We start from the raw sequence: 27,460 nt of genomic DNA on the forward strand, positions 1-27,460 counted from the left end.
ATAAAAGGCAGAACAGACAAAAGGAACACACACAGTAACAGATAACATGAATACACACAATAAAACCACAGAGACCTGAGCTACAGCAAACAGTACTGTTAAAACGGCTTCTCCCTAGGCTTCTGTTTGGAATTTCAGCCGTAACCAGGGTGGACAGCTAAAGGGAGTCATATTGCATATGCACATCTTGTTGATAATTTAATTGCATAAATAAATATTGGGTAAGCTTTTGTCTGATTTCCACTGTTTCTGATAGTGAAAATGTTTTAAAATTTTAACTGGGCTGCAAATGAGATTCGTGATCTCAATACCAAAAGAACAAGGAAGACTGTGCTAAGGTACTAATGCCACTGAAGTGTACACGGAGAAATGGTTATGATGGTAAATTCTGTCATGTGTGTTTTACCACAATTTTAAAACTAATTTTTTAAAATGAGAAAAAAAAGACAATGAGATTTCTGGGTGCAGGGAGGAGTAGGGAGCAGCAAAACACCCGAACTCCTCCACTTTTAAAAGCGCAGAAACCCCCGCCACCCCCCAGTTCCCACTCGTGGAACCAGGAGGCACAGACAATGGGCAAATGGAAGAATCTGTCGGACCAGAAGCCACGAGGGCGTGGCAGGGCAGCAGGGCGGCAGGAAGGGTCCCAGGCGTCCCCGGGGCGCACCGACCGGGATCCAGCCCCTCCGGAGCCGGCCCGATGCTGCGCGGGGAGCGCGGTGCGCGGACCCGAGGGGGCGCAGGACCGAACCCGAGCGCGGGTTGGAGGTGCAGAGGGCGGAAGCGACCCAGGCGGCCGCGCGCCAAGGCCTAGCCGGAGGGAGTGGCACACCGGCGCCAGGAGAGGGCGCCCGAGAGCCGGCGCCGGGCCCAGAGCAGATCCCTTCCAGGACCCGCCCCCGCCCCGCCCCGGAGACCCCGCCCCTCGCCCCCGTAGGGTCCCCGCACCAAGAGATAGGGGTTAGAAAAGCCAAGTCGATCCCACCCAGCAAAGTATTTTTGCACGCCAGTGTGGACTCGGAGGCTGGCACACATGCCACGGCTGTCAGCGGTTCTGTTCGATGCTCAAAGTGTCAGCGGCGTGGCCGCGGGCAGCCCCTCCCACGCCTTCCCGCCGGTTCCCCCACGCTCAGCGCCCCATCGCCGCACGAGCTGGTGCGTGGGTTCCCCCTCCCACGGGACGTTCCTGCGAGATCAGACGCTTCCCCTGGGCCTCAGGTGGGCAGGGGCGGCTCCCATAAACCCCAGGCTCTGGCCCAACGCAGCTTCGAGCTCATCCAGATGCCTGGTTGGCCTCTTTCGAGTGGTCGCAACCCGGACACCAACACTTTCGAAGGGACAGCACCGCCTGCTGTCACAGACCCACAGAGACCTCAGTGCCAGCCATGTAATGACTTCTTCATGTTCTTTTTAGTCGCAGGGCAGTGGCTGAGCCCTTCTCCCTTGATGGGGTACGCGTTGCCAAAAGTCACAACAGGGGTGTGATGTCATTGATGGCGTCATGAAGAATATATATATATTTTTCATTTGTATTTGCATCACACACTTAAGCTCATCATTTCTAAATGTACAGTTCAGTAGTGTTACATTTGGTGCAACCAGGGGCCATGAAACACTAACTCTACATCTGCCCTCCCCCAGCCCCTAGCACCCCACCCTCCTACATTCTATCCCTATGACTTTGACTACTCTAGAAATCTCATTAAAAAATGGAATCATGTCCTTTTGTAACTGGCTTTAGAGAATATGTCTTTTTCAGGGCTCTTTATATTCCAAACTAAATAGTTTAATTACAGTGGAAATTGCAGTTTAAGGCTTGCCTGTGAACTGGATTATAACTATAGATCAGATTGGAAATAAAACACTTTTCTCTCTAAGTAAAAAGGAGAAAAATAAAAATTCAAATACAAGGAAGAAGAAACAAACAAAGAAAAAGCAACAAAATCCCAACAGGTTTTTTGGAGTTAAATTCTGTAACATTGGAAATGAACAAAGCTGTGTGTTTCTCCTCAGTGGCGGTCACAGCGAGCAGAATTGGGGGACAGAGGCATGGCAACTTTTAATCCATTCAAATTTCAGATATTTGCACCCAAACTTTTTAGGTATCCCTTGTCAATTCTGTTGTTGGGGTGGGAATAAAGACCTATGGATGAGCTGCAAAGGTGTGGGAATTACTGATGACGGTGATACCAAAAAAGTCCTCATCCAGCCAAAAATCAACTGAAGCCTTGTAGGGATGAGGAACAGAACAGAGGCAGTCCTAGTGGGGAGCTTTGAAGTTAGGTCTTCAGTGTCTTTATAGATACAGAGCTCTTCAGATTCCCTGTTTCCTCTCAGGCTCATTTGGTTAATTTGTGTTTCTCCAGGAGTCTGTCCATTTCATCTATATTTTCACATCCGTTGGGATCAAATTGTCAGCATGTCCGTCCTCTTTGGGTAACATCTGTGGGTTGAGATGGTGGCTTCTTGTCATTGCTCAGTTGGATTCCTGCCACTCAGACCTTGCCTCCACCAGCCACACCCCCATTGCCCTGACTTCTGGACTGCGGACCACTCCATCTTAGGCTTACTAAGTTCGCAAGCCTTGGAGCTGGCTTTGACTCCTTTCCTTCACTGGCTTCCACCGCAACTACCCAGAGACTCGGCAAGCCCTGCTTGCTGGTTGTCTTGACACTCTATCACCTGGATGCCCGCAGGGCCTGTTACACAATACCCCTGCTACCTCCCTGGCCCCTAACACTCTCAGAACATCGACCAGAGGGAGTGTGCCATCATCTAAATCACTTTAGATGAAAGTGTTCACTTTCACTCCAAAAATCATAACATGCTCTGTATTTCATTCATAGTGAAAGCTAGCATGCTGAAAATGGCCTCCGGGACACACAGACACTGGCCCTCATCCCCTCTGTGATCTTCCGTTTCCTAGGCCCCACTAGTTCACTCTGCTCCAGCTGCCCTGGTCTCTTACTGTGCCTCTACCATACCAGGCACACTCCTGCCCCAGGGCCTTTGCACTACTTCTGGGCTCTCTCCTGGGATGCCCTCCTCAGATCTCCACATGGCCCCCTCCCTCCTTTGAGACTTTGCTCACATGTCCCTTTCCCAGAGAGTCCCACCATGATGCCCTATGAAAAAGGACATCCGTTCTCTTCCCACCCTCTACATTCCATTTGTTCTCTTTTTTATTTTAATTTTTTTCCATTTGTTCTCTTGTTCCCATCCTCCATTCTGCTCGACACAGCTTATTTCTTGCGTCTAATGTTCATGTTGCATTGTTCCTGCCCTCAATGAGTAGGGCAGCTGCAAGAGGACTCTGTTTGTTCACCCAGAGCCAAGAATAGGGCCTGGCCACAAGACGCGCTTGCTGGGTAGCTGTGGAATGAATGGCTAGAACTTTTCAAGAGGATGACCTCATTCAAGCATTACAGCAAGTAAATGTTCTCCCTATGTTTCCAATGAGGACACGCACTCTAGAGATGGTGGATGACTTGCTCAAGGTCCTGGAGGGTAGCCGCAGAAGACAGATGCATTACAAGTGTGGGCCTGAGGTAAGTGTTTGTAGACTAGACTAACGAACTTTTAGCAGGTTTGGGGTATCAGCCACCTGGATGGGTGAGGAAAATCTGATGGTTATCAGTTCTGAGATCTGCTGGAGAAGGGATAGGCTACCCACTGCAGTGTTCTTGGGCTTCCCTGGTGGCTCAACTGGTAAAGAATCCACCTGCAATGTGGGAGACCTCGGTTCGATCCCTGGGTTAGGAAGGTCCCCTGGAGAAGGGAAAGGCTACCCACTCCAGTATTCTGGCCTGGAGAATTCCATGGACTGTATAGTCCATGGGGTCGCAAAGAATCAGATATGACCGAGTGACTTTGACTTCACTATCAGGTGTGAGTGGAGCCATCGGGACTTGGTGGAATGGTCACAGAAATGGGGAAACAGCCTGCCCTTGTCTTTAGACTTCATATCCAAGGTCCCTGTTTACAGATATCTAAAGAGCTTAAGTTGGGAGAACTTTTCAATAGAAACAAAAATGGAAATGGAATTATATTTCATCACAGAAAAATCAAAATTCAATGTATATAAATCTTTGCCAAACACAAAGGCAATGGATGATCCTTGAAAATACCGTGCTAAGTGAGAGAAGGCAGACACAAGGACAGACCCCATATGACTCCACTTGTTTGAGGTGCCTAGAGTCGTCAGACCCTAGACAGACAGAGGAGGACGGGGGAGGGGGTGTTGGTGTCTAATGGGGACAGAGTTTCCACTGGGGAAGATGGACAGTTCTGGGAATGGCCAGTGGGGATGGCCACACACCCACATGAACGTACTTAATGCTGCCAAACTGGACACTTAGAAATGGTCAAGATGCTAAATTTGATGTCATGTATATTTTATCACAGTTTTTTTTTTTTTTAAAAAGGCCAAAGGCAAACGGCCAAAGGATTCCTTGCCATGTTGTGGTGGTAGCCACGGACTCTTCATGACTAAGCCCCTGGTCTACTGGCCAGAGCCAAGAGAGGAATCAAGGTGACAGCTCTCGGGGCTGCTAATCAGCACCCTGGATCGAGTCACTTCTCCATAGTCGGATTAGAGACAAGTCTGGCATCTCCTCTTCTAGCCTGGCCAGGGGGGCCCCAAGTGGGGCAAGGGCGGGAGGCCCAGGGCCCCGTGGAAGGCCTCACCTTGGCCCAGGAGCCCCAACTTCCCCAAGCACTCAAGCCTCCCGCCTTGACCCCTTCTCCTTCCTCCCCAACCTCCTTCTCCAGCTGCTGCTCATTCACATTTTGGCCCCACCCTCCTGGTCTCCAGCTCCCTCCCAAGAACCCCGCCCCTTCTCTCCACCTTGGGTCTCATGCAGGACCCCAGTGAGCTTTCGCCGGGCCTCGGGGAGCACACGTGTGCACCCAAGTGCTAGGGGACTTTCCAGGGCAGTAATCTGCTTTTGGCTAAAACGGGACTTGATCTTCTGTTAGCCCTAATCATCAATTAGCACCCCCACTCTGCAGACGGTCGGTGGGGGGGTTGTACAGGACTCACTGCTATCACCTCTGCTCCCTCTCCCCCTTCCCCAGGGTCTCGGGGCAGCAGGTGGGATGGATCAGCTCTGAGGCTCTGGCTGGAGGCTCCCCCGGCATGTCTGGATGTCCAGCTGAGATGGCACTGCACATTCACAAAGGGCTTCCCAATGGGACAGCATCCCTGGGAGCACCTTCTCCCCTATCCAACTGGCAACACCCTGAGCGGGTGGGGTGGTTGGGGGCAGGCAGGATGGGTCTTCTTCCTTTAGACAGAAGGTGAACCTGGCCTGAGATGGCGGGATCATCCCACCCAAGACCACCCAGCCGGTCCATGGCCTTGCTAGCAACAGGCGGTCCTGCAGCCAGCACTCAGAGGGAGCACAGCTCTCACATTCTCTGATGTGCTGATTCTTTGACTCGGGTGGGGACAGGCAGATTGAGCCCCCTGCAATCTAGGTCCAAGAGAAAAGCATGGCCTTGGAAGTTGGAAGAACCTGGGGTGGCGTTCTTGGGATCTGACCTCGTTATATCAAGTGCCGTCAAACACACTCTGTTCATGCTGTGAACAAAAGCCCTGTCAGTTCTTTTGGGCATGTACTCAGAAGGACAATTGCTGAGTCACATGGTAATTCTATTTTTCAGTCTTTGGAATTGCCCAACTGTTTTCCACAGTCGCTGTACCATCACCATCTGATTTTACAATTATTTCATCACCGCCCATCTCTTTCTCTATGGAATCCCTCTCCAGGCCCTTCCTCCCAGCCCCTGGCACCCACCAATCTACTGTTTCTGTGGGCTTGTCTATTCTGGGCCTTCCACCATCTGAGATCGTTTGTGTCTGCTCCTTTCAGTTAACATCATCTTTTTGAGGTTCCTTCATGTTGTAACATGCATCACAATTTCATCCCTTGTTATGACTTTATAATATTCCATACATGGATATACCACATTTGGTTGGGTGTCCATTCACCTGTTGATTTGACTTTGGGTCAGTTTGAACTCTTGTGAATGATGCTGCCCTGAGCATGTGTATATGCCTTCTTGTGTGGAGACAGGCAAGGCTGGAGAATCGAGCGATTTCTAGGTAACTGGTGCCCCTGCCAAGTGCTCAGCCAGTGGCAGCCAGACAGCAGTGGGTGCAATGGGACAGCGGAGGCAGCCTGTCTGGAACATTCTGCAGAGAGGTTCACTTTTGAAGGCACGTCTAGAGGAAGTCCTAGTCAAGGGCAGTCCAAGGAAAGTTGTGAATTCAGGGAAGGGAGAGTTGGACAGGTGGGGCCTATGGGCACCCTCGGGGGCTTCAGGATGGCTGCTAGGGGACCTGGATGAGCCCCCTGGTGACCAGGGGAGCTGTAGCTCATGGGGAGCAAGGTAGGAGGGGAAGGGAGAGCCAGATGGATGGTGGGATGCCCATCCCTTCCTGGGGAAGGAGCCCCAGTGGTCCAACTTGTATCCATCTGGGCCCTCAACGCAGCCTGACCCTCCAGGAGGCTCCACGTCCCAGCCCAAGGCCCCCAAAGTTGCTTGGGGAGGAGCCGCTGTGAAAGGCAGGGCTGGGCTCTGGACTGAAAAGCCCGCTGCTTGGGCCTGCCTGGCCTAGAGCAGGTGCTGGATGGTAGAAAGGAAGAGAGGACAGGGAAACAGGAGTGAGGGCCTGCAGCGGCCCCTGCAGCACCCTGGCTCGGAGTTTGGCTCCCAGCAAATCCCTCTGAGCCACCCCCGTGGGCTCACCCAGGAGCCAGCAAGCCCAGCGCTGGGGGAGGAGGAGGTCTAAGTCCCAGGCCCAATTAAGAGATCAGATGGTGAAGGGTTTGGGGGCTTTTAAGGTGAGGAGGGCTGGGCTGATCCCACAGGCTGGTATAAAGCGCTGTGGCCCCCCGGGCAGTGCCAGGGCTGGCGGGCATCAGGGACAGGGCTTTGCAGAGCCATGGCCCACGCATGGGGCCCCCAAAGGCTTGCAGGTGGGCAGCCGCAGGCCAACTTTGAGGAGAGCACCCAGGGGAGCATCTTTACCTACACCAACAGCAACTCCACCAGAGGTGAGCAAGCAGACTGGGTTGGACAGGCTGGAATAGCCCTCCAGGGACACAGGCCCAAGTGGCTGCAAATGGGGTGCTGGCTGGCCACCCCTCCACCCCAGAGAGCCTCTGTACCCCATTGCTCCCCTTAGTTTTTATGATGCCATGAATGGGGGGGTACTTTCTGAATACAAAAAGAAAGAAAGAAAGTAAAGTCGCTCAGTCGTGTCCAACTCTGTGACCCCATGGACTGTAGCCCACACCAGGCTCCTCTGTCCATGGGCTTCTCCAGGCAAGACTACTGGAGTGGGTTGCCATTTCCTCCTTCAGGGGATCTTCCTGACCCAGGGATCGAACCCAGGTCTCCCACATTGCAGGCAGATACTTTACTATCTGAGCCACCAGGGAAGCCCCTAAGGACACCATCATATCGAATGTGCATTTTAAAACCACATTGGCTTCACAGAGCCTCTGAGAATCCCTGTCCTAGACAGCTAGTGAGCGCTCATTGCCCTCAACCCCATTGCGTCTATGTGGGGGCTCTCTTCCTGGGGGAAGGAACCCGGGCCTAAATCATCTTTGCATCTCCCAAAGCCAAATGGAGATGGCCAGCAGGAGCGGGAGGCTCAGGTGGCCCAGAGGGGGGTGAATGCCTTCGAGAGCCTAAGGATAGAAGAGAGCATGGCAGTTGTCTTGTCCAAGCTCACCCTGGAGCCCTTGGCCCCTGGCGGCATGTACTAGGGAAGAAGTTAGCTTGGCTCCTGAAGAGAGGTGCTTCAGCGGCACCAGACAGTAGAAAACTCTGTTGAGGCAGCTGGCATTCAGCCCTGGGCATGGCCCAGTCACAAGGCTTTGTCTGTCAGCCCGTCAGAGAGCTGAAGATACCAATGACCCCCAGCCCCTAACCCCACAGGTCCCTCCTTACAACTGAAGACCTTCAGTTCCTTCAAATATGTCTCAGTTCAGTTCAGTTCAGTTGCTCAGTCCTGTCCGACTCTTTGCGACCCCATGGACTGCAGCACACCAGGCCTCCCTGTCCATCACCAACTCCCGGAGTTCACTCAAACTCATGTCCATTGAGTTGGTGATGCCATCCAACCATCGCACTCTCTGTCATCCCCTTCTCCTCCCACCTTCAATCTTTCCCAGAATCAGGGTCTTTTCCAATGAGCCCATTCTTCACATCTGGTGGCCAAAGGATTGGAGCTTCAGGTTCAGCATCAGTCCTTCCAGTGAATATTCAGGACTGATTTCCTTTAGGATGGACTGGTTAGATCTCTTTGCAGTACAAGGGAAAAATGTCTCACTTGCCACAATTTCCAGAAGACACATCGGCTCCTTGACACCCAGAGCAGGACCAGCCATAGGGTTCCCAAGCCTAACTGGTAAAGAACCGTCAAGTTCACATTGACCTGATGGTTTTCACCCCAGAATGTCCCTGATGGAGACCCAACAGTGTTCTTCCTGGAGGCCCCTGGGGCTTTGTCAATGCCCCAGATTTCCTTATTGTAAATTTTTTTTTACAAAAATTCATGTGAATGAAATGAAAATGAGGAGTAACTCCCCTTTATTATGACAGTGGGTCTACACCTTTCTCTGTTGGAAGGACCTTTCTGCCACCACCATTTTAGCAGATTACTCAACCACTGAGCAGATTACTCAAAATTTCTAGCAAAATAGAAGGAGAGGATAATGGCACTGGGTACCCATCACTTGTCCCCTCCACGAGGGTGTCCACCACTTCTCTTATTTCCTCTCTATCCTGTCCATTAACCACTCCTGCCAATTTCTGGAAGCAGATCCAAAACATCACATTGTTTCCTCTGTAAGTCTTCAGAAGGTAGCTCTAAAGAAAGGACTGTTTAAAAACATAAATGCAAAGTCATAATTTTAGAAGATTTCCCTCAATATCCTTGCAATTTATTTGTTGAAGAAAATGAGTTGATTGTTCCTGGACTGACCCATGCCCTTCTGCCCAACCCCCCTCCCCATCATCCTGTTTCCATCACTTGCTGCTGCTAAGTCACTTCAGTCGTGTCCAACTCTGTGCGACCCCATAGACGGCAGCCCACCAGGCTCCCCCATCCCTGGGATTCTCCAGGCAAGAACACTGGAGTGGGTTGCCATTTCCTTCTCCAATACATGAAAGTGAAAAGTGAAAGTGAAGTCACTCAGTTGTGTCTGACTCTTAGCGACCCCATGGACTGCAGCCCACCAGGCTCCCCTCTCCATGGGATTTTCCAGGCAAGAGTACTGGAGTGGGGTGCTATTGCCTTCTCCATCACTTAGCAGTTGAGTAATCTGCTAAAATGGTGGTGGCAGAAAGGTCCTTCCAACAGAGAAAGGTGTAGACCCACTGTCATAATAAAGGGGAGTTACTCCTCATTTTCATTCTGTGTGTGTTTGCTCCAGCTGCCATGACAAAGCACCACAGACTGGGTGGCTAAAGCAACAGAAATTGATCATCTCCCAGTTCAGGAGGCCAGCGATCACAGGCTCGACAGGGTTGGCTCCTTCCGGTGGCTCTGAGGGACACTCTGTTCCAGGTCCCTCCCCTGGGTTATGGTGAGTGAGTGAAGTTGCTCAGTCATGTTTGACTCTTTGCAACCCCATGGACGGTGGCTACCAGGCTCCTCCATCCATGGGATTTTCCAGGCAAGAGTACCGCAGTGGACTGCCATTTACTTCTCCAGGAGATCTTCCCAACCCAGGGATCGAACCCAGGTCTCCTGCATTGCAGGCAGATTCTTTACCAGCTGAGCCACCAGGGAAGCCCAAGAACACTGGAGTGGGTAGCTTATCCCTTTACAGCAGAGCTCAGAGCTGATAACCATCAGATTTTCCTCACCCATCCAGGTGGCTAATCCCCCAAACCAGCCACCAGGGAACACCACCAGGGTTATGGTAGTTTCTGCTAATATGTAGTATCCCTCCCCCAGTTTATGGTCGTCTCCAGCAATCCATGGTATCCCTCCCCTGCATTATAGTAGTCTCTGGTAATCCACGGTATCCCTCCCCCAGGTTTTAATAATCTCTGGTAATGCGTGGTATCCCTTGGCTATTGAAACACCACCCTGATCCTTGCTTTCATTTTCACACGGCCATCTTCTCCTGAATGCATCTGTGTCCAAATTTTGCCTTTTTGTAAGGACACAAGTCCTATTGGACTAGGGCCAGCCTAGTGACATCATCAAAACTTGATCATCTCTGTACAAACCCTTTCTCTAAATAAGGTCACATTCTGAGAGAGTGGGGGTTATGATTCCCACATGCCTTTTTTTGGAAGGGACACAATCCAATCCATAGCAAAGGCCCTCAATCATTCATTCTCAGGGCACTGACTGTACCTGCACGAGACACAGTCCAGTGAGGAAGACAGGACACGCACGTACAGAGCTCCAATATGGAGTTAAATCTAAGCTGGGGAATCTGGAAAGGGTCCTGGAAGGCAAGGGCTCAGAGCCAGACTGGATGGTATGAACCAGCCGAGGACCCGGGTATGAGGGAGACCACGAGCAAAGATCTGACGACAGAATGATGTGTAGTGCACACAGGCAACAGCACCGGGGCACCGGTGGGCTTTCAGGGGAGCAGGAGCCAGCCAACCACACTCCAGGAGTGGGTGGGCAACTCAGACCAGGGAGCAATACCTGGCATGGATGATGCTTTATTAAGTTCAAGGATGCCCATGCAGGTGTTTCCAGCAGGTCGTGGCCTTGGGTCTGAGAGACAGAATCTGCCTGCAGATGAACAAAGCTAGGGGGAAAGGCCAGTTGCAAAGGCAAGGGCAGGTGTGACCGTACAGGTGATGAAGCAGCTGCCTGAGTCCTCTGCTCACTCTGTACCTCCTGCCTCCAGATCCCTTTGAAGGCCCCAATTACCACATTGCTCCCAGATGGGTGTATCACCTCACCAGCGCCTGGATGGTCTTTGTGGTCATCGCGTCCGTCTTCACTAATGGGCTCGTGCTGGCAGCCACCATGAGGTTCAAGAAGCTCCGCCACCCTCTCAACTGGATCCTGGTCAACTTGGCCATCGCTGACCTGGCGGAGACCATCATCGCCAGCACCATCAGCGTTGTGAACCAGATGTATGGCTACTTTGTGCTGGGCCACCCGCTGTGCGTTGTGGAGGGCTACACTGTCTCCTTGTGTGGTAAGTCACCTGGGGGCCTGGGTTTGGGGGAGACCTAGCCTGCTGCACATAAAGGAGACCGTCATGTGGCGAAATCGCCAGAGGCAGCCGTGGGACGCAGGCTCAGCACATCTTTGAAGGGGGACAGATCTGCTGGGGAAGCTGGGCTGGGACCATTAGAAGTGTCTGCTCTGAAATATACCTGACCTGGTGACATTCAGTTTGAGACCATGTAGCTGGCATGGGTGGAGACAGACAGATCCACATAATCCCAGAACAGGGTGGCATAGGAGGCCTCTGGGCACCCCAAATGAGACTCCCACTCAAATCTGGGACATGTGCCCTTTCAGCTCACCTGTGTCAGTTTTTCCCTGGCAAGGAAGCAATTCCCAGGAGAGCTCCCGAGATATTGAAACTAGATCCTACGTCCCTTTCCCCAGCCCGATCGCTCATTTCTCCATGGGTCATGGCTCTACTGAGATCTCCATTGGCTGTCAAGCCCCTGTGTTCGTCGCTCTGTGCTGTCAGGCATCTGGATAGTGAGAATATGGTGCCATCAGTCCTTAGAGGACCAGGACCTGGAGAAGGCCATGAGGGAGCTGGATGTTGGGTCAGAAGGATGCGAGGGCACTCACGCCAAGTGGCCGAGGAGGGTGGGATGCCAATAGCTTGGCTGGTTGGGTGGCCAGAGGCTGGGTGGGCAGACAAAGGACGGAGAAGGCCCAGGATGGCAGGCTGAGATGGGGACGAGGGGGTCAGAGGGGGAGACCGAGAGGAGGCTCACCAACGGCTGGGAGGATGTGAGGAAACCAGGGCTGGCTGGCGTCTATCACACGCTGAGCACTAGGCAAGGCTGGGGCATGCTGGGAGGCCAGGTCTGCTTGCCAGGGGCCTAGGAAGAAGAGGAAATGGACCCCTTGGGGGCACACACTCCCAGAAGAAAACCAAGGGCTGCGGGGTTGCAGCTTGGCATCCACCGAAGATGAAAAGGAGTCCAAGGGCCCCAGTGCTCAGCACGTGTGCCCTGTCTCCAGGCCCCCAGCCATCAAAGCAGCAAAGGCTTGCAGCTGCCTCCTCTCAATCCCATGGCCACCTGCTCACATGCCTGGGTCCTTGGCACCCACATCTATGTTGGGTTTGTCTCATTGCCCTACAGTGATCTCCAATTTGGATTCTCAAGAGATGAGCCATAGAAAGACAATAGGATTAGCGGGGCAGGTGAGAGGGGACCTGGTCAGTGACCTGAGCCATTGGCAGTGTCACCTCCGCTCACTGACCTGACCAAATTCAAACCTTTTGGGCACCGTGGGTAGCTGGTGCCAGGGCCCTTGAGTGGCTCCTCCATCCCGTCCATCCCATCTCTGTAACTGCTCGAGGTCTGCTCTCAGGTCACCAGTTTGGGGGGGCCATAGATTCCCAAGGAAGCCGATGATACTGAAATACAGTTATTGAAGTATGAAACATGACTTAATGACACAGTCCCTCATTTTTAAAGTGTTCATATTAAAAGTAGTTTGTAGAAGTATTCAGGACACCACTCCATGAAAGTATCAACTCTGTGGCTGGAGAGCCCCTGAAAGGTCAGCGTGGTAATGAATATAGTCGTCCTGGCAAATGCCTGGCACCTCTGTAAAGTGACAAGCCACAGGTGCTGCTAACGCTATTGCACTCATGTTGGGAGTAAGGGAGGCCAAGTGTCCAGCAGACGTTGGTGGAAACGAAAACATTGTTGCCCCATCCCAGCTCATGGAACCCTGAATTCCGTGCACTGACTGCTGCCAGGTAGGCCTGCTGAGAGGCCTGGGCTGAGGGCAGGCATGCCCACAACTACAGTGTGCCAGTCACCGGACACATCCTGTTTCCTGGCTTTGGCTGGGACGATGGCACCTCAGTGTGGCCTCAGGGGTGTACATGGCCATCAGGACTTGCATTGACAGTATCACGAGAAAGGCTGGTGGCCAGATAAAAGAGAGATGAGAAGTGAGGTGGGCCATGAGGCTGAACCAGAGAAGGCAAAGGGAGGTGGCTGCATGCACATCAGGGAAGGAACAGGGAACACAGGTGTTAGAGAAAGAAATTGACCAAGAGACCTGCTGCTCCATGGACCCAAAAACACTTTTTGGAGAATCAGGTTTTGCAGGTGGGGGGATGTGGGGGGCGTTCTCCCTCTTGATCTTGCAAAGTGTTGACTCAAAGCCCTCCTATGTCTGCTCTGCCCCAAAGGGATCACCGGTCTCTGGTCCTTGGCCATCATCTCCTGGGAGAGGTGGATGGTGGTCTGCAAGCCCTTTGGCAACGTCAGATTTGATGCTAAGTTGGCCATTGCGGGCATCGCCTTCTCCTGGATCTGGGCTGCTGTGTGGACGGCTCCACCCATCTTTGGTTGGAGTAGGTGAGGAGGCGGGGTGCCAGGAAGACAATGTGTGTAGAACAGGGCAAGGAGGGTCAAACTCGTCATTCACTTTGAGACCTTGGAGCAAATCACTCTCTGTCTCTGGGCCTCTGTGGCCCCAGGAGCGAAGTGGAAGTAGACCTGATGCCTCCTGAGGGCCCTTCAAGCAGGCCAGGTCTGTGGCTATATGACTGCCTGGCTGCCACATGGGCGTGGGCCCTGTGGTCTCCAAGCCTCAGCAAAGGTCTGTTTCTCCCAGACAGGAGCAGCTCATGAGAGCTCAGAGAGGAACACTGCAGGCTCAGGCCATGGGCACACTGGATCACTGGGCACACAGAGTCTTACCCACTCTGTCCCAGGCCTCTTTCTTGCACCTGCTAAGGGGCCCCCTTTGCAGAGGCTCCTTGGGTTGCAGCTCACCAGTGTCCTCATCAGGTGGATTCTTTGGGAAAAGACCCGAATTTCCAAGGAAGCAGCTCCGATATTTGGGTGGGCGGGATGGGACAAGGCCGCTGCATTTCTGTCTTCTGCTGCAAGCTGGTGAACAAGTTTTCTTCAGGAAGCTTCCATCGTCATGGAGGCGAGGCTCTGTGTGTCACCCTCCTCCTGTCCCCATGCCCACAATATCTGGGATTGTTGAACACATGCTCATGTAATCCTCAGGGGCTCACAGCTGTTCTTAAAGCAAGAGGGTGCCTCGCCTCCCCTTTGTAAAAAGAGGATGTGATGGAAATGATGAAAATGTTCTAGAACCAGATTGGTGATGGATGCACAACATCGCGAATGCACCAAACCTCCTAATTATGTGTAAAGAAAAAAAGAAAGTAAAGTCACTTAGTCATGTCTGACTCTTTGTGACCCCATGGACTGTAGCACACCAGGCGCCTCCATCCATGGAATTTTCTAGGCAAAAGTACTGGAGTGGGTTGCCATTTCCTTCTACAGGGGAGTTTCCTGACCCAGGGATTGAACCCGGGTCTCCCACATTGCGGGCGGATGCTTTACCTTCTGAGCCACCTATGTGTGTTTTACCACCCCCCCCCGAGAAAAAGAGGGGAAAATGAGATCAGAGATGGAGAAGGATTTACAGAAATTCTACAAAAGGCCTTCCTTTGGGGGGTGGTGATGAAAATGTCATGGAAGCAGACAGAGGCAGCAGTTGCCCCATACCGTGTATATCCTAGATGGCTCTGAACTGTTCACTGCAAAAAAAAAAAAGTCAATTCGGGTAATGTGAATTTCACCACAATAATAATAAAAAAAAAGCCCAACAACCCTCAATCAAGTCATTGGGGTCCTGGGGTGGAGATCCTGGTCCCTGCCCATTTCAGCATGGGCTTCCGGCTCTTCTCTGCAGGTACTGGCCCCACGGCCTGAAGACTTCATGTGGCCCTGATGTGTTCAGTGGCAGCTCCTACCCAGGGGTGCAGTCGTACATGATCGTTCTCATGATCACGTGTTGCTTCATCCCGCTCAGCGTCATCATCCTCTGCTACCTGCAAGTGTGGCTGGCCATCCGAGCGGTGAGCGCCTCACCCTTGCGGCTTCCCTCCTGCTGGCAGGATCATGCAGGCAGGGGAAGCCACAGAGGACCGCACAGTCTGCTCTCCTGCCTCCAAACCAGACGTGAGGCTCCCTTGGCCCTGCCTGTACAGGGTGGGCAGGGACGGCCCCCCTCTCTTCGTGGAGGGACCCAAAGCTGACCCCGGGGAAGGGGGTGGGGAGGAAAGCTAGCCACAGACGGCCAGATCCCAAAGCAAAACCTGCAAAGCAAGGGGTGTTTTCAAAAGGCTGCCACCTGAGGGCTCCCATCACAGGGCTGTCCAAGGGGTGCAATCACACCCTCCTCCCTGAGAAGCTGGTCCCCTCCCACCCCCACTACCGGGGTGCAGGAAATCAGAGCAAGGCAGGAGAAGGGCTTCTGAGAACTCTGCACTCCCCTGAGTTGCCCTAAACACCACACAGAAGTCGTGCCTTTGTCAATCAGCTTGGCCTGAAGGTGCCTCCTGGGCCTGGCACGCAGTTGGAGGCCTCTGGGGTAGTGCCTTTCCTCTCCAAAGAGGCTTGTGCCCACAGTCGGCTCAGCATGAGCTGTCGCAGCTCTTTGTGGAGGGGAGCTTCTCCCCTCCCCCTGCCTTCAGCCTGTGATTTGCTCCCCCTTCTCGCTGCCCACCCCCATCCCCAGTTGGCAGTCAGGGATCAGAAGCAACTTAGCTGACCTCCATGGGTAGCCACACACAACTTGGGCTGGGCGAGTCATGAGCTGTAGAATCCGGGCTACAGGACACACCCCAGCCATCAGTCACCCTTGAGACCTGACCATGGGGTGGGGCGGTGGGGCGGGGGACACACTCTGATAAGGGACCAGAGGAGGCTGGAAACAGCCTCACTAGCTCCTTCCCCGCCTCCTGATGGGAACCAAGCGAAGCCAAGGGCATGGCAGGTGTTAGCCAAGCTCCGCTCAAAGCCTCTAAGAGCTCCCACAAGACCAGCCCTGGCCAGGCCAGGCACTCCCTTAGGTGGGAGTACTGGAGTGGGTGGCCATTTCCTTCTCCAGGGGATCTTCCCAACCCAGGGATCAAACCCAGGTCTCCCGCATTGTAGGCAGACGCTTTACCATCTGAGCCACCAGGGAAGTCAGCAGCAGTGAATCTCCTGAGATACCCCTCACGGTCCCCAGGATGATTCTCCATCTCCCCCAGGTGGCAAAGCAGCAGAAAGAATCTGAGTCCACCCAGAAGGCGGAGAAGGAGGTAACCCGTATGGTGATGGTGATGATCTTCGCCTACTGTCTCTGCTGGGGGCCCTACACCTTCTTTGCCTGCTTCGCCGCTGCACACCCTGGCTATGCCTTCCACCCTCTGGTGGCTGCCCTGCCAGCCTACTTTGCCAAAAGTGCCACTATCTACAACCCCATTATCTATGTCTTCATGAACCGCCAGGTAAGGCACACAGTTGGCAGAGCAAACTGCAGATAGACCCTGGAAGAGCCCAGTGATGGCTCCCACCAGGAAGTGTGTCTGTGGGAAGCCTGAAAATGACCTCTGGGAAAATAACCTTGGGAGGCTCGGCACCAGTGACCCAGCCCCAGGCAGCCGTCCCTCTGGATCCTTTTATGGTCTGGGCCTGACAGTGGGCACTTCCTGCAGGGCACTATGTGTTCGTGCCCATCCCATTGGCTGGCCTTAGCTGAGCCCGGAGCTCAGACACCCTAGGATTGCCAGAATGCATCTAGCATACAAAGTACCCTGGGCATGTGCGTCTTGATTTCACAGACACAACTCTTCTCGCGAACTTAATCTTTCCATATTCAAACCCTAATTCTGAAAAGGACACAGAGGCCCTTCTTGCCTGTGCTGACTTTTGGCCTTCTTAACTTTGTGGGTCAGTCCAGGCAGCACATGCTGTGGTCTTGCCAGATGGCAGCCATCAGAAGCTGGCATATTGAGCCTCAGCAGTAAACTGCCCATGACTCCTAGACTTCTTGCAAAGTTACAGGTGACCATCATCACCTACCTGTAAGGCCCATCATCTTTGAAGGGCCTTTTGCCTTATTCTTCCACAAATCCATCATGTCCACTCCACTAAGGTGTCGAGTAGATGTGATGTGGCTTGATAATCAGAAAGGTCTACGGGTCAGACTACCAGTCTCCCAGGGGCCTCGCATCTCACCATGGTAATGTTTAGGTTATCGAGTATGACCAACACTACTATAGAGTCCCCAGGACTTCACACCAAGAGCAGAGCTCACCCCTTGGCCCCCATTTCCTGTCTTTCCCATGGGTCTCTTCTGAGGTTTGGCTTTCGCTTGTGGAATCCTAGGCCATCTTTGTCTTTTCTTGAGCTTTTCCATTCTCCCCTCTGGAACTCGCCCTCCTCTACCACTGTCTGCATTCCCAGATTCTCCAGGCTTTCGAACTTTGCTTTCACCCTTTCCACACTGTTATCCCTTCCTGTTGCATTCAGAGAGAATTTTCTGGAATGGAGCACCACAAGGACATGAAATGTTGCTCTTTTGATTCAATGTAGATGCCCCAAGGACACATGGGTTCAGCGTGGGTGATCAGTATATAAATGCTGAATGTGTGGCCAATGGATCCTTCAGCCTCATCTGTTGGGTCTTCAGCTGAGTCTGTTCTGCTGCTCAGCCCAATTCTGGTGTTACTGACTTCAACAATTATGTTTTTGTTAGAGTTTTGATGTTGGAGGTAGTCAAGAACAGGCCCCAAATATATAGGAAACGCCTCTGCTTTGTATTCTCAAAGCATTGTTTTTAACTCAGTCATGAGATATAATCTGGGAAATGCATACATCCCATTAGGGGTTCAGTAGCAAAGAGCAGAGGGCTTCCCTGGTAGCTCAGCTGGTAAAGAATCATCCTGCAATGTGGGAGACCCCAGTTCGATTCCTGGGTCAGGAAGATCCCCTGGAGAAGGGATAGGCTACCCACTCCAGTATTCTTGGGCTTCCCTAATGGCTCAGACAGTAAAGAATCCACCTGCAGTGCAGGAGAGCTGGGTTCGATTTCTGGACTGGGAAGATCCCCTGAATGAGCACATGGCAATCCATTCCAGTATTCTGGCCTGGAGAATCCCCATGGACAGAGGAGCCTGATGGGCTACAGTCAGCAGGGTTGCTAAGAGTCAGACACAAATGAGCGACTAAGCACAGCACAGCACGGATCAGAGTCCTCCTGATGCCAGAAGACTCTTGGTTGAAAAGATGAGGTGGGCTCTTGCCTACCTAATCCTCACTTGGCCCCTTGTTGACAGAACAGAAACAAGACAACAGTCACTTTCCTTTTCACTAGAATGCCTCTGAGACTCTCCCAGACATTGGCCCCTTAGCTGGGATCATCTTTCGTCACTGTATATGTTTCGTGGGCCTGTCATAACAAAGTACCACAAGCTAGGGGTGTTCAAACAATAGAAATCTATTCTCTCTTGGTTTGAGATCAGGGTGTGGGCAGGGTTGGTTCTTTCTCCTAGGTCCTGACAGGTACCCATAACCTCTGGTGTTCCTCGCGTTGGAGATGAGTCCCTGTGATCTCTGCCTTTTACCTTCGCATGGTGTTCTTCTGTGTCTGAATCCAAATTGCCTTCTTTTCCTGAGGACATCTGTCATTGGATGAGGGCCCACCCTACTCCAATATGATCTCATGATAATATGCACCTTAATCATATCTCTGAAGGCTTATTTCCAAATAAGATCACAGTTACAGGCTCCAAGGATTAGGACTTGAACATATCTTTGGAGGAACACAATTTGGCCCACAGTGCTGCTGCTGCTGCTAAGTTGCTTCAGTCGTGTCCGACTCTGTGCGACCCCGTAGACGGCAGCCCACCAGTCTCCCCCGTCCCTGGGATTCTCCAGGCAAGAATACTGGAGTGAGTTGCCATTTCCTTCTCCAATGCATGAAAGTGAAAAGTGAAAGTGAAGTCGCTCAGTCGTGTCCGACTCCTAGCGACCCCATGGACTGCAGCCTACCAGGCTCCTCCGTCCATGGGATTTTCCAGGCAAGGTACTGGAGTGGGGTGCCATTGCCTTCTCCGTTGGCCCACAGTAGTCACCATCAACGGGTCAATTAGATAACTCAGATAATCAAATAGTCAGGGATAGACTATCCACCTGTGCAAGGAGTAACTGGAGCCTTCCTCCATTCTCTTTGTAGATTCTGAATGTGTAAGCTGTCAGTTCAGTTCAGTTGCTCAGTTCTGTCCGACTGTTTGCGACCCCATGGACTGCAACATGCCAGGCCTCCCTGTCCATCACCAACTGCCAGAGTTCACTCAAACTCATGTCCATTGAGTTGGTGATACCATCTAGCCATCTCATCCCCTGTCGTCCCCTTCTTCTGCCTTTGATCTTTCCCAGCATCAGAGTCTTTTCCAATGAGTCAGTTCTTCTCATCAGGTGGCCAAAATATTGGAGTTTCAGCTTCAGGCCTCCTAAGCCATCAAGGTGACACATAAGGACTGCTGTCCTCACAGGACCCCTCCATTGCATTTAGCCTAGCACACTGGCCCTACCTGCTCTGCTATTCAATAACCCTTTCTGTCCTGCCAGTTTCGAAACTGCATCTTGCAACTTTTTGGGAAGAAGGTGGATGACAGCTCTGAACTCTCCAGTGTTTCCAAAACAGAGGCATCATCTGTCTCTTCGGTGTCACCTGCATGAGTCTCTGCCAGCCCTGAAAACGAAAACGCCTGCCTCTCGAAAACGGAAAACAGAACCTGTCCCCACCTCCAGGGCTTTGGCCCCCATCCACCCCGCCTCCCCACCCTTCCTTCTCCATCCCTGTGAAATAATTGTAGTTTCTCTTTGCCAAAAACCACCATGTCACAGGGGCTGCCACTACCATTTGGGGGCAACCAAGCCTCTGAGCATTGGGTCACTGGGTCATGGGAGGGCACGCAGGGTAGAGAGGGATGCAGTACTCCAGAGATATTCATCTTTTATAAGCCTCCTGTCTGCAGGTGGGAAAGAGAAGTGTGAAGCAGGTGGGCATCACTGGGCTGCCAGGGATGAACCAGGAAAGGCAGAGCTGAGCAGTGGCCATCTGGAGAGGTGGGAGGAGCTAGCAAAGCCAGGCCCTTTAAGGCCCCTTGGGTGGAGGCCGAGAGGCCCTGGCAAACCGTCTCCACCTGGAGGGGACCCAGGCCTGCCAGTCTGGGGCAGAGATGGCGTGCCACTTCTGCCAGGCCAGGGTGCTGAGCCCAAGGAGCAGGAGCATGGTGCAGGTGTGCAGGCGCAAGTGCAGCAGCAGCACGGGGCAGGCACAAGTGCCAGACAGCAGGACCAGAAGCACCGTGGCCAGCATCAGCAGCAGGCTCATCAAGTGGCACAGGATGTCCTGGGGCCAGCTCTGTGGGTGCTTTGTCAGCCCCAGGCGCTTTGTCAGCCCCAGCTGGGTCACCTGCTGCAGAGCCTCGAGGTTGCCCATGCGGTTCTTGAAGGTCTCCATGACCTCCTGCAGGAGGAAGACTGTGAAGCTGGGACCACGCATCCCCACTGCCCAGGAGCCGGAGAGTCGCAGAGTTCCCAGATTGGCTAAGCCGGCCCCGGCCCCGGGGGGAGGGTAGCGTGATCATAAAGACCAGGCGCTGCAGGGGCACAGTGCCAGGCACGATCCCTTCCCTGGGCTCCCAGGGGTGTCAGTGCAAACTCCCTCATCTTCTGCGGGCCTGGTCCCTATCACCACCTCCTTATCAGCCATTTCTCACAAAGGTCCCCCAGGGCTGCTCACCCAGATCTCCTTGGCTCTCTCATAGGACAGGTAGACCATTCTCTCCTTGGTGCAGGCCAGGTTCTGTTTGAGGTGGTAAATCTCGTCCAGGTGCCCCTGCAGGTGCCCATTCACCTGTCCTTCCAGCAGCACTTGTCTTGGGAGCAAAAGACAGTGACAGGCCCTGAGTGACCCTGCTCAAAGCCACACTAGATGTAGCTTCAGAACACGCCTTCCTCCTCTCTCCTCAAGCTGCAGTCGAACCCTGCCTCCTCCTCCAGGTCGGTCTCAGAACACCCCAGATGCACATCAGCCAGCCACACACACACACACACACACACACACCCCGATATCCCGATATTCATGAATCTTTCATATATATAGTCACTCTTTTGTAATGGCTTTACAAAAATAGCAATATATGAGAAGTAGAAATCGAGATCTAAACTGCCTGTGTATGCCATTAAATTCCATATATATATATATATATATATATATATACACGTATACATCCACCCCAGTGTTTCATGTGCAGTAGCTCTTCCCTAAAAATCATCTGTTGATTATCAGGATTGAACAGTCTCAAAAATCCACATAACTGTATGATTCCATGCATAGGAAATGTCCAGCATAAGCCAATCCATAAAGACAGAAGCAAATTTGTGGTTGCTAGAGGCTGGGGGAGAGAGGAGGTGGGGAGTGACTGCTAGTGGGGATGGAGTTTCTGCTGGGAGGGATGATAGGGTCCCAGACTGAGACAGTGGTGACTACAGCACAGCTCTGTGAATACGATAAAAACACTGAATATGACAAAAACACTTTAAATGGGTGAATTGTATGGGATGTCAATTATATCTCAATAAAGCTGTTATTAAAACAGAAACCAAAATTGAATTGTGGTAGTGGTTACATAACTAAGTAAATTTAATAAAGCTCATTGAAACATACAGTTAAAATGGTACATTTTATGGCATGTAAGTAATATCTCAGTAGACCTATTAAAAAAAAACACACAAAACATCACTACCTGTTGTTTACAGCCACATATTTAAGTAGCAAAAGTCTAAAAATATGTCTGGAAAAACTAAGCACCCAACAAAGATAGCAAGGTGGGCAGAAGGGGGGAAGGTGAAGGGGAGAGTTTCAAGCAACTCATCTTTTAAGCTTTTGAATATGTTAATATTTGAGAAAGCTGGGGGTGGGCAGATAACCTTGATCAAGTTATTCTCTGCTTTCCCTGGGTTTGGAATATTTCATGATGTCAGAAAACACTTTGAGGTCCCTCATTTGGGCACCAGCAAAGATGGGCTGGAAAGACACAGGCCAGACAGCTTCCGGCTCTTTAAGCAAAGCTGAAGAAGGCCTGACCGGAGCCAGGGTGACAACGCTGGATACCAATGAGGGCCTGGAGCCCTGCAGAGAAGCAGAGGCAGGGATAGGAACCGGGAAGTGAGAAGTTCAGTTAGGTCCTGTTCAGGGACTTGACTGGCGTGCCGTGGAGATGGTCCCCAGGCAGCTGAGAAGCTGAAACACTCATTTGTGGAAGCCAGTTCATCAAGAGCCAGTTCATGATGGTATTTCAAGGAATAGTCCACCAATCTCTGCCCTGTTCCCTGTTGAGAAGAGATTGGTCTGACAACCTGACTGAGACTACCGCCCACAGAGAAGGGGAGAGAGTGGGGTGTCCACCCTGAAAGCAGATTCCCCCATGGCTGTCCTTCCATTCACATATGGGGTGGAGCTGCAAGGACACTCAAGATATCTACCACGTTCAAGTGTATATTCATGAATATGTTCTTCATGAAGACGAAATAAGCAAGTGGATTCTTCATTACTGTATTTCTAAGAATAAATGACTACACTCTTACACACATTCTTGCAGAGACTGTTGAATAAGACAATATTAACATGTAAGGCTGTTCTCTCTATCTCCCCTTATCAGTGGGGACACAGTAGGGTCCTGGCTTGTGACACGTCTCTCCCTTGGTCAAGGACTCCTCTCTGTCTGGCTCCTACAGCCATGGAGGTAGAAGCACCACTGTGGAAAATGCTCTTATGAGGGCAAAATGATGGTCGGTCAACCAAAATGCCCCTCAAATTCTTCCAAAGCTGTTAAGGCCACCCTGTCTGATACAAATGGCCTCAAAAATCATTGCTGCTGCAGAAAAGTATATTCTTGTTCATAGATGAGGATGGGCTTTGACAAACTGAGCTAGAACCTCACAGCCTGAAACATAGAGAAGTCTGAGATGGAGAGACTGAGGTGGGAAGGATGAAGCGGGCCAGATGGGGTAACCTGGTAGAGACAGAGCAACTCCTCCAAGCTCATGTGGTATATCACGCACATACTTAGAAGTGGAGGCAGCAGCAACGGTCACACCCAGAGGAAAAGGGCGTGTGAAGATGGAGCACAGGGAAGGGGAAGGTGCTGGCCTGGAAGACTGCAGTGACAAGGCCACAAGCTAAGGAAGCCAGCAGCCCCCGAAAGCTGGGAGAGGCTAGGAACAGATTCACCCTTCCAGAAGGGATGCAGCACCACCCACACGTTGACTTTGGCTTCACTGTGCTGACCTCCAGAACTGAGAGAATCCATCTCTGTTGTTTGAAGCCACTAAGTTTGGGATACTTTGTTAGGATGGCCAGACGAAAGCCCTCCAACTGCATCTAGTGGGGAGAGAACAGGGATGTGGCTAAACAGCCCACAACGCGTGGCACGGCCTCCTACAACAGAGAATCACCTGGTCAAAAATGCCAGTAGTGTTGAAGTTGAGAAAAAAACTGCGCTTTGGTGACACCATCTAGAGTTCCCGTCCACTAGGTGACACCTGAGTTTAGGAGCCTGAAACTTCAAAGACTGACCATACCACCAAATATTGGCAAGAGTGTGCAGCAACTCAAACTCTCACAGACTCCTAATGGGAATGTAAAATGGTACGATCATGCAGGAGACCTGGGTTGGGAAGGTTGATTCCTGGATGGGAAGATCTTCTAGAGGAGGGCATGGCAACCCACTCCAGTATCCTTGCCTGGAGAATCCCATGGACAGAGGAGCCTGGAGGGCTACAGTCCATGGGGTTGCCAAGAGTTGGACATGACTGAGCAACTAAGCACAGCACATGCTGGAAAAGTTGCTTTAGATGTTGATCTGGCAATTCCACACATAAAAGCATATGTTCACAAAAAGACGTGCATAGTGTTCACAGTAGCTGTACTCCTCACAGCCCTAACTAGTAGCAAATGAATGGGTCAATGCACTGCATTCACATCACAGAGCACTGCTGAACAAGAAGGAATGAGCCACTCCTGTGTGCAATGCAGATAAATCTCAAAATCATTACACTGTGTGAAGAAGACACAAAGTCTGATATAATATATGCTTCCATTTACATGAAATGTACCAGAACAGACAAATCCAGAGACGGAAAACAGATTTGTAGTTAACAGGGGCTGAGGGAAGGCAAATGGGGCATGGCAGTGTCTCTTTCCAGACTGATGAAAACATTGGGGAACTATTATTGATAGATGTACTTTTCATTGCACAATACTGTGAATGCACTGAATGCCACTGTACACTTTAAAATCAGCAATTTTAGCCTTTCCAGCAGTAACAACCTCCCTGTGAGAACATGCCTCTCAAAAGGATCTCTCTCATCTCTCTCCAGAAGACAATAGGAAACACAAGAAGCAGCATCTGGTGCAGAGCTCCAATTCCTATTTCATGGATGTGAAATGCCTAGGATGTTATAAAATCCTCACTGTCTTTAGCCATACACAAACGGTAGTTTTGTGTGTTGGCTGCTCTACTGTCTTCCGCCAGCTTACAGGAGGAAAAGCAAGGCTTACAGAAGGCTGCTCCTGCAGATGGAAGTAGCACTAAAAGTAACCTGTATCAAGAGGAATGGGAAACCGTCCCAATAAACATGTTTTGGATAAAAAATAAAACAAAATTAATAACTTTATGTTTTGTCAATTTTGTCTCAATTGGAAAATAAAATAGCTCTCTTGAAAGCAAATACATATAACCTGTGAGAAGTGTCACAGAACTCTCTAGTTTGAAACCTTAGTTTGTGACACACCAGAGAAGACATGACAATTGCAGGGGCCTGGGTAGTACCCAGCTCTGGACACCGGGTGACACTTCATTGAGCTGAACATATGCCCTTGTGCCTGAGACTCTGTTTCCCCATCTGTAAAGTGGGTGCTGAATGGTACAGGTGATCAATGCTACACGCTCCCTGTTGTCACTGTGACTACGTTGTCTTCTTTAGCCCATTCACCATTTCTCTCAAGAAATCTGAGTCTTATGGACCTGCTTTTTGTTTTTAATGTATATTAATCAAAGTAGGCTAACTGCTATAGCCAATGACCAGAACATCTTGATGGCTGAAGATGATGCCAGTTTATTTCACAGTTCACTGGTGGTGGTGGTGGTGTGAGGAAGGTGCTGGCATAGAAGCACAACCTTGCACAATTCCCACAGTTTTCGAGGAGGTAGTTTGTTCTGCTCCCCTGTACAGCTGGCAGACACTAATATGCTATGGGTTAAGAACTTTCTAGAGCACCACAGTCCCATTGGCCTAGGCAGTGTGGAAACAGACAAGGAAATGCACAACTGTCCTGAGTTCTGGTCTTGCTTTACATAAATCCAACCTTGAAAAGAGGACCATAAAGAAGGCTGAGCACTGAAGAATTGATGCTTTTGAACTGTGGTGTTGGAGAAGACTCTTGAGAGTCCCTTGGACTGCAAGGAGATCCAACCAGTCCATCCTAAAGGAAATCAGTCCTGAATATTCACTGGAAGGACTGATGATGAAGCTGAAGCTCCAATACTTTGGCCACCTGATGCGAAGAACTGACTCATTGGAAAAGACCCTGATGCTGGGAAAGATTGAAGGCAGGAGGAGAAGGGGACGACAGCGGATGAGATGGTTGGATGACGTCACCAACTCAACGGACATGAGTTTGAGCAAGCTCCAGGAGATGCTGAAGGACAGGGAAGCCTGATGTGCTGCAGTCCATGGGGTTGCAAAGAGTTGGATGCAACAAGTACAACAACCTTGAAAAAGTCATCCTCAAAAGAAACCTGAATTGTGACTGGCTGCCTTACTTGACAGTGGGTTGCCCCTTCATACTCCTTTAACTGCCCTTCAGGGATTGGTCCAGTGGTGTCAGTGCAGGTAGGATTTCCCTATGCAAACAGAGGGTGACTGCAGGGCTCAGAGGAGGGAGCTTGGCCCCTGTGAGGGCGGCTAGCACCCCAAGAAGGGCTTAATAGAAATGGGGATGTCCTTGAGAGACTGAGTCTGCCTTTTTTTTTCCCTATTAGTGGACCCTAGTCTGGTCTTGAAAGTAAAAGTGAAAGTGTCAAGTTGTTCAGTCGTATTGGACTCTGTGACCCCATGGACTGTAGCCCACCAGGTTGTCTGTCCATGGGATTTCCCAGGCAAGAATACTGGAGTGGTTTGCCATGCCCTTCTCCAGGGGATCTTCCCAAACCCAGGGATCAAACCCAGGTCACCCACATTGCAGGCCGTTTCTTTACTGTATGAGTCACCAGGGAAGCCACCCACCACACCAGGGGCTTGGGAGGAGAGAAAGCATTCCCTGGAAGGTGGTCATTTTTGGAACATATCACCCACATGGGAGCTTCCGCCTCAACTTAGCCATGAGCCCGGGTGATAGGGTCAGGGCAGACAAGGCAATTCCACTCATGTATCATCTGCTGCTCCGAGAGGAACACCGATACAACCCCCGCCCTCCCCAGAGCCCAGGTGGCCAGGAGCTCCGCCTCACCTGGACTTTTCCTCCTGAAGGGACTCCAGCGATGCCTGCAGGTCAGTCAGATACTGCTCCCTGAGGCTCTGGTAGGACCCCTGCAGGCTCAAGTGGACCATCTTCACCTCTCTCAGCTCTTCCTTCATCTTCTGCCCCAGCAGGGCTCGTGGCTGGGCCCCACACTTGCTCTCCAAGGACCTCTGCTGCTGGCAGGCTGGGAAGTGAGTCTGGAGAGGGACGTGTCTGATGACAGTGAACAGGTTGCTGGATGAGCAGTCTTCTCCACCTGGCCGGGGGTGCTCTGCACACAGAACCTTCTCGTGGGGCTGCTTGCAGTTGTTGTCCAGGCTGCTTTTGGTCCCCAGCACTGAGCCCTTGGGCCTGCAGCCCTCCTCTAGCTCCTGCAGCTGCTGGTGACACTGGCGGAGCCTTTGCTCAATCTGGGCGATGGTGGCAGAGGTTCGCTGGTTCACCTTCTCGAAGGCTTGCCAGATGTGGGGGGCCTGGTGCCGGCCGGCCTTGGATACCAGCTTGAGGTAGCCCACCGTGTTCTCATCGCGGCTGGCCTTCTCCACCCTCAGCTGCTCTGAGAGGTAGAGGATACAGTGCTTGATGCTGTCCTGTATGTTCCGGATCAGCTCCCCATCTGAAAGGCTGGAGTGGCCACTGGGGCCATCCTCGCTGGATGACAGGGATCTGCAGGAGGGGACACCGGAGGAGAGGATGGCAGTTGGGCCCTTGGGGTATTCTGTCTGCATTGGGAGATAAGAATCACAAAATGGGTACTTCCGTAAGAGGGAAACAATGGGAGAATCAGACTCATTGCTCCACCCTAAACAATACTTCCAGGTGTGAGCAGGTATTTACATGCCCTACATGCACTTCCATGTACAT

At 51.6% G+C, this 27,460-nt stretch overlaps 2 protein-coding genes across 2 annotated transcripts; one reads left to right on the forward strand and one right to left on the reverse strand.

Moving 5' to 3' along the window:
* Positions 1 to 3,476: 3,476 nt before the first annotated feature.
* LOC120881595 (medium-wave-sensitive opsin 1) lies at positions 3,477 to 21,738 on the forward strand. Its single transcript, XM_040265306.1, has 8 exons — positions 3,477 to 3,548; positions 5,077 to 5,092; positions 6,984 to 7,061; positions 10,899 to 11,195; positions 13,398 to 13,566; positions 14,924 to 15,089; positions 16,269 to 16,508; positions 19,633 to 21,738. The coding sequence occupies exons 1-8, from the start codon at positions 3,477 to 3,479 to the stop codon at positions 19,741 to 19,743; spliced, it is 1,149 nt and encodes a 382-aa protein (XP_040121240.1). The 3' UTR covers positions 19,744 to 21,738.
* Positions 20,162 to 27,460, reverse strand: TEX28 (testis expressed 28). The gene is made up of 4 exons (XM_040265307.1): positions 27,443 to 27,460; positions 26,585 to 27,351; positions 20,813 to 20,948; positions 20,162 to 20,536 (listed from the first exon to the last, which is right to left on the reverse strand). Exons 1-4 carry the CDS (start codon positions 27,458 to 27,460, stop codon positions 20,162 to 20,164), a joined length of 1,296 nt encoding a protein of 431 aa, XP_040121241.1.

The sequence above is a fragment of the Oryx dammah genome, unplaced genomic scaffold (assembly GCF_014754425.2).
Source record: "Oryx dammah isolate SB20612 unplaced genomic scaffold, SCBI_Odam_1.1 HiC_scaffold_23, whole genome shotgun sequence".
In the NCBI taxonomy this organism is placed as follows: Eukaryota; Metazoa; Chordata; class Mammalia; order Artiodactyla; family Bovidae; genus Oryx; species Oryx dammah.

Bases quoted from the DNA above. Each gene is read 5' to 3' on its own strand.
- LOC120881595 (XM_040265306.1), top strand. From the start codon at position 3,477: ATGGTGGATGACTTGCTCAAGGTCCTGGAGGGTAGCCGCAGAAGACAG. The intron at 13,567-14,923 runs GTGAGGAGGCGG...TCTTCTCTGCAG, and splicing joins CCCATCTTTGGTTGGAGTAG to GTACTGGCCCCACGGCCTGA. The intron at 15,090-16,268 runs GTGAGCGCCTCA...CATCTCCCCCAG, and splicing joins TGTGGCTGGCCATCCGAGCG to GTGGCAAAGCAGCAGAAAGA.
- TEX28 (XM_040265307.1), bottom strand. The intron at 20,949-26,584 runs GTGAGGCGGAGC...TTTGCTCCCAAG, and splicing joins CTTCAGGAGGAAAAGTCCAG to ACAAGTGCTGCTGGAAGGAC. The intron at 20,537-20,812 runs GTGAGCAGCCCT...TTCCTCCTGCAG, and splicing joins AGAGAGCCAAGGAGATCTGG to GAGGTCATGGAGACCTTCAA.